Genomic DNA, 6,756 nt, shown 5'->3' with positions numbered 1-6,756 from the left:
GAGGAGTGTAAATGCGTGTGCCCATCAACGGCGACACGAGGATACCCGTGACGCAAAAGCACCGGCAAGCAACCTCTCAACGCGAAACAAGGAACCGTAACAAAATGGAAATGAAACCCCATTTCTCCTTTTAGGACAATGATGAAAAGCCAAGGAACAGAAGAACAAAACCTGTGAATGGATGGATGAATAATGTGCGTTGCCTGCCACTGCCACTGCCAGGGAAAACGGAAACGGGAGGTGGGCCGGCGTTAGCGTACATGTCGTGTCGTGTCGCGTCCCGCAGAAACAGAAACCAGAGGGCGAGGATGATTATATTACATGGGGCGCCCAGCTCGTCGTCTTCCCCCGCCGAGCCGTTGCCCACACATCACTCGCCAGTGGAGCCGAGCTCCTCCGCGTACTCACGGCCACCATCGACAGCTTGACCTGAGCACCTCGCTTCCTCCGCTCGCTCGCTCACTCGGTCCTCGCCATCATCTCCTTCTTTCCAGCTTTTCTTTGCAGCTGCCTCCTCCCTCCCCCGCCCTGTGGACTGTGCCCCCCGCTTGCTTTGCGCGCTGCCTTTCCCCCCTCCCTCTCCTCTCCTCTCCTCTTTCTTAAAAGGCTGCTCCCTCTCCCCCTCGCACCTCCTCCCTCTCTCTCTCTCTCTCTGCCTTGGCATGGCCGCCTGAGGTCAAATACCCATCCCGCTTTCTCTCTCTTTCTCGCGCAATCTTTGTCCCAGATTCCAACACTCACCCCTCCTCGATCCATTTATATTAGTGCCTGCCTGCTAGCCGCTCTGCGCACCTCTGCTTCACCTCTACCCCATGGCCATGGCTTCCCCGGCGGCGGTCAGCGAGCCCCCGACGGAGCAAAAGCGCCGCCAGCTTGGCTTCTGAGCTCTGACCTCGCTTCTCACCCACCCCGCACCTACCTACCAGTACAGTCACTAAGTAGCAAGCTCTCTCAGCTCAGCTCGGCTTGACTTGAAGTGGTGCGTAGCAGTTGGTTGGTTGGCGGAGCGGGGCGGATGGAGAGCAGATGGAGGAAGGCCAAGATGTCGCTGGGGCTCAACCTCTGCGTCTACGTGCCCCGGACGCTGGACGACCTGGACGCCGGCCCGCCCTCCACGGGCTCCTCCACGGCCGCGCTCGTCTCGCCGGCGGCCTCCTCCTCCTCCTCCTACGCCACCAGCGCCAACACCACCCCCACCGCCGACCCCGGCAGCGCCAAGGGCCCCGGCGCGCTCATGCCCACCACCCCGACGCCAACCTCCGCCGGCCTCCGCCTCTCCAAGTCCGGCAGCAAGTCCTTCAAGGTACCACCACCACCACCACCAAACTACATATCCAGTGTGTTGATTTATCTCTGCTTTCTCGGTTAATTAAGCTCTAATCCCTCACAAAAAATACTTAAAAGCTTGGATTCAGGCTGTACACCTGTGACGTTCTTGTGCTTCCAATGATGCACGCAACTATCCAAGCAACTTTCTTCCATTCTTTCAACACACACACACACACGCACAAAGTGGGGTGAAGAACACAGGAGGGTGGAAAAGGAGGAGGAGACGGGGGCAACGCAATGGTGGATGGGGAATATCATCATGGAGTGGGGGAGTTTGTCTTTCTTTACTGCTGGGGTCCTCCTCCTCCATAGATAGAAGGATAGTCCACACATCTTTTTCCTCATCACTCACCTTTTCCTCCTAGTCCTAGTCCTCCTCCTAGATAGCCAGCCATCCTCATTCACTTCTCTTCTTTTCGTGGAGGCATAAAGGGTGAGGAGGCAGTGACATACATAGCTCCTTTTCACAGCAGCAGCAGCTGCTTGGACACTGTTCTCAGATGCCTTCTTGCATTCTTCCAACACACACAAGGAAAAAACGTTTGAGAACAGGAGGGTGGGTGCCCATGGAATGGATGCCTGGGAGCCCACCAGAGCCTCCCTTTAGGGTGCCCAGAGGCCAGATTTGGAAAAGGCGATTAGTTTCCGCCAGATGATGCCAATTTGCAAATTGTTAAGCTGCAGTATCCCTAGTTAAGTTGCAGTATCCCTAGTTAAGTTGCAATATCCCTAGTTATGCTATGGGCTATGGAATCAATGACGTGGCGTGGCGCTAAGCGGACACGGGGGCGGTTTAGGTTTGAGTTTTCAAATGCTTGTGGGGGGGTCAGCTCTTTGATCTTCTTCCTGGTCTTACATGGTGAGGTGTTTTCTTCCGTCAGAAATGGATTATTCAAATCAAGGCATCCACATCACTATGATAATTCTAACAAGAACACCACCCCCTTGCATTATTCCAACAAAGATAAACCAGAACAGGAGGGGATATGCATTCTCATCTCTCTTTGGAGCACCCAGAGGCTCTTTGATCTTTTGGCCTTACAGGGTGATGAGGTGTACTGCTGTTTCGTCAGCGATGAATTATTCAAATTAAGGCACCTACATCACTCGAAAATGCTAAGAGATTACCACTTCCAATTGTAAATTAGCTTGACCATGGATCTTAACCTTGCTAGGTAAATACCTAAACCTTGAGCAAGCTGCTTCTTTTCAACTCAAAGTCTGAAAGTGTGGTGCATTAGTAAGGTGTTCTTTTTATCTGACAAAAGCCTGATAGTGTTGCATTTGACAATGGTATTTCGAGTGTGGTCAACGATACTAATGTATTTCTTCATCGTCAGGCAATACATGACTTACTCATTGGAACAAAACTATCTATGCAATGTTAAATGACAACGACGTTTCAAAAATCGAAAGCTCATGGATAACTTCATCTCTCCATGGTCCACCATCCTTTTCAGAACAGCTGCTTGTGCACTGTTCTCAGACCCCTTCTTGAATTCTCTCAACCGAAAAAAAAAAACAATTCAGAACAGGAGGGGATTGTTAAGATGCAGTGCTCCTAGTTATGTTACTGCATCATTGATGTGTAACGGTCCTAAGCAGACACAGGGACACGGTTAGCATTTGATCTTCCAGTCTTACATGATGAGGTGTATTATTAGTCAGCCAGGAATTATTCAAATTAAGTCACTTACATCACTCGATAATGTTAGAGATTACCACTTCCAATTGTAAATTAGCTTGACTATGGGCTTTGCGTCGCTACATGACTAACTAAACCTTGAGTAAGTCTCTTATCAAATCAAAAGTCTGAAAGTGCGGCGCCTGAGCATTTTTGTTTTCTGATGGAAGCCTGATTCTGTGACATTTGGCAAAGGTTTTTCGAGGGTAGTTGACAATACCACCGTATTTTTTAGCGGGCAAGCAATCCATGACTTATTCATCACAAGAAAAATATCTATGAAATGTTAAACGATAACGACATTTTAAAAATCAAAAACTTATGGATGACTTCATCTTCATGGTCTACCATCCTTTTCAGAACAGCTGCTTTGTTCCTGTTCTCAGACCCCCACTGCTTGGGCATTATTCTCAGATCCCTTCTTGTTTTTTCATATATTTTTCCATAAAACAAGAGAGGGCATATGGAGTTCCCATGAGCCCACCACCATGTTGCTTTAGGGTGCCCAGTGGCCAGAATTGGAACAGGAATAGTACTCTGATGATACCCATCTGCAATTATTAAATTGCATTATCCTTTGTTATTTTTATAAAATCAGTGGTGTGCGGTGGTGCGAAGAAGACCCGGGGACACGATTAGTATTGGGTTTTGAAATGTAACTGGAAGGTCCTCCCTTTGATCTTCTGGTCATATAAGGGTGAGGTGTATTGGTTAGTCATCAAAGAAATATTCAAATTAAGGTACCTAGATCACTCACATAATGTTAGATTACTACCCCATTGTAAATTAGCTGGACCACGGGCTTAACCTTGCAACATGACTATACCTTGAGCAAATTTGTTCTTCACGACTGAAAGTCTGAAAGTGCGGCCGGTATGCAAAGTTTTGTTTGTTTATTCTGATTGAAGCCTGAAACTGTCAAACTGCAGAATTTGACAAAGGTTTATAGAGAAAGGTCGACAATGCTAATATAGTTCTTTAGGAATTAAGCAACCCATGACTTATTCATCATGGCAACATTATCTATATAAAAATAAATAAATGATGAGGACAATTGAAGAAAGTGAAAAGTCATGGGCAACTTCATCTTCTTGATCTATACATTTATTATTGTGACGTTTCAATGTTTATTTGGCTGGTCTTCTTTACTTCAGTTTGCACCATCACTTGATAGTTGATACGACTATATATACCATGAAAAACGCTTTCCCAGATTCATATTTTGACCATTTTTTAATATCTGTATCTTAATCCTTTTATATTGGCTTTTTTGCAGAAAACATGTGCGATATGCTTGACCATAATGAAACCTGGTCAGGGCCATGCTCTATTCACGGCAGAGTGCTCACATACCTTTCACTTCCATTGTATATCTGCAAATGTTAAGCATGGAAGCAACAATTGCCCAGTTTGTCGCACCGAATGGAAGGAACTTCCATTTCGTGGCCCGCTGGTTGCTGCAATCCCTCAAGGAAGTGCAAGGATTAATCCTGTCAATGGGCAGCAAAATGGCGGCCACATGACACTATTGCGACCACTCCCTCGTGCTCGTTCTTCTGGTCGCCTTCATCATGTAACTTGCTTGTTGCCTGACACTGACCGAAGTGTTTTCAATGATGATGAACCCTTGGACTTGTGTGAGGCAACCGAGGACCATCAGCAGGGATGTTCAAGAACAGTAGAGATAACGACACACCCTGAGTTCACTGAAATACCAGAAAGTACTTCAGAAAGAAGCTTCACTGTTCTAATTCATCTAAAGGCACCCCTTGCTCAGAGTTTGCACGTACCCGGAGATGACAGCAGCCCAAACACTGGTCGAGCCCCAGTTGATCTTATCACTGTGCTTGATGTCAGTGGTAGCATGGCTGGTACCAAACTTGCATTGCTGAAGAGGGCCATGGGGTTTGTCATTCAGAACCTTGGCTCCTCAGACCGGCTTTCTGTCATCGCCTTCTCATCATCTGCACGCAGGCTCTTCCCTCTTCGTCGGATGACCGAATCTGGTCGTAAGCAAAGCTTGCTAGCAGTCAATTCTCTGACGTCAAATGGTGGCACCAACATTGCTGAGGGTCTGAGAAAAGGCTCCAAAGTGATTGAAGAACGACAGGCCAAGAATCCAGTCTGCAGCATTATCCTTTTATCAGACGGGCAAGACACATATACAGTCTCACCAAGTACCGGTGCACACAAACCATTTACAGTCTCACCAACTGCCAGTGCACAGAAAGCATCAGCGGAGTATTGTGCGCTCTTGCCATCTACCAATGGTAGTCAGCAGGTACCAGTTCATGTGTTCGGGTTCGGTGCTGACCATGATGCAGTTTCGCTCCATTCGATCTCTCAAACCTCTGGTGGGACCTTTTCATTCATTGAGACAGAGGCTACAATCCAAGATGCATTTGCTCAATGTATTGGTGGACTTTTGAGTGTGGTCGCACAGGATTTACGTGTAAAGGTGGAGAGTGTGCACCCTGATGTGCACTTTGGTTCCATCAGATCAGGCAGCTACTCTAGCAGAATTGCAGATGATAAGAGGAATGGGTCCATTGATGTTGGTGACCTATATGCTGAAGAGGAAAGGGATTTTCTTATGACCCTGAACGTTCCCCAAGGTTGTGGCGATGAAACAGCACTTCTCAAAGTTGGTTGTGTCTACAAAGATCCGCTGATGAAGGAGACCATCAACATGGCTGAGGTGCAAGTGAAGATCTCCAGGCCGGCATTCGTGTCGGTGCAAACCGTGTCGATCCAGGTGGACCGGCAGAAGAACCGCCTTCACGCAGCAGAGGTGATGGCCGCGGCAAGGTTCTCGGCGGAGCGTGGTGAGCTGGCACACGCTGTCTCGCTGCTCGAGGACTGCCGGAGAATGATCATGGGGTCAGCTTCAGGGCAGTCCGGCGACCGGCTGTGCCAGTCGCTGGACGCGGAGCTGAAGGAGATGCAGGAGAGGATGGCGAGCCGGCAGAGGTACGAGGCGTCTGGGCGGGCCTACGTGCTGTCGGGCCTGAGCTCGCACTCGTGGCAGAGGGCGACCGCCCGCGGCGACTCCACGGACAGCGAGAGCCTGATCCAGGCCTACCAAACGACGTCGATGGTCGACATGGTGCTGCGCTCCCAGACGCTGACCCGCTCGTCGACCCCGAAGCAAACCCCGCAGATGAGGCACGCCAAGTCGTTCCCGGCGCGCCCTCAGCCTAGGTAGGTAATAGAAACCGTGTCCCGGCGTCGCCGTCGACCGGGCGCCGAAATAAGGATCTTTAGCTGAATTTAGATTCTGTGGAAGCAGCAGTAGTGGTGTGAGTTGGATTCTTGGTTTTTGTTGGGGTGTGGGGGGTGATGGGATTGGGTTGGGGGTGGTACAAATGGTGTGGTATAAAGAGATGTAAATTTGTTTTGGGGGCTGCTGGTGGTGGTGGGGGTGGGGGTATATGGAGGGAGTAAGTTAAGGTGAGGTAATTCTGTACTGTAGTGGGGTAGAGAGGGGGGAGGGGCTGGTATAAGTGTGCTGGGGGAAATTGGTAAGGTAGGGGGGAGAAGGTGTTGTGCTGTGCTGTGCTGTGCTGTGTTGGTTACTTGGTGTTAGGGGGGTATACTCCAGTATTGTTGTATGTACTGCTAGCTAGCTCTCCTTTGTGTGGTGGTTGGTGATGTACATAAAGAAATGGTATACATTTGTGAACTGAATCCAACTCTTTGGTGAACGCATAGATGCATACCTGATCTTTGTTGCAAGGCAAAAA

At 49.0% G+C, this 6,756-nt stretch overlaps 1 protein-coding gene across 1 annotated transcript; it reads left to right on the top strand.

The window, feature by feature from the left end:
* Nucleotides 1-296: 296 nt before the first annotated feature.
* LOC109745154 (E3 ubiquitin-protein ligase WAV3) lies at nucleotides 297-6,756 on the top strand. Its single transcript, XM_020304295.4, has 2 exons — nucleotides 297-1,303; nucleotides 4,290-6,756. Exons 1-2 carry the CDS (start codon nucleotides 1,016-1,018, stop codon nucleotides 6,216-6,218), a joined length of 2,217 nt encoding a protein of 738 aa, XP_020159884.1. The 5' UTR covers nucleotides 297-1,015; the 3' UTR covers nucleotides 6,219-6,756.

This window comes from Aegilops tauschii, chromosome 6 (assembly GCF_002575655.3).
Source record: "Aegilops tauschii subsp. strangulata cultivar AL8/78 chromosome 6, Aet v6.0, whole genome shotgun sequence".
NCBI lineage: Eukaryota > Viridiplantae > Streptophyta > Magnoliopsida > Poales > Poaceae > Aegilops > Aegilops tauschii.
This window is presented reverse-complemented; position numbering and strand designations above follow the sequence as displayed.

Coding starts and splice junctions, on each gene's coding strand:
- LOC109745154 (XM_020304295.4), top strand. CDS start 1,016: ATGGAGAGCAGATGGAGGAAGGCCAAGATGTCGCTGGGGCTCAACCTC. Junction 1,304..4,289: donor CCGGCAGCAAGTCCTTCAAG/GTACCACCACCA, acceptor GCTTTTTTGCAG/AAAACATGTGCGATATGCTT.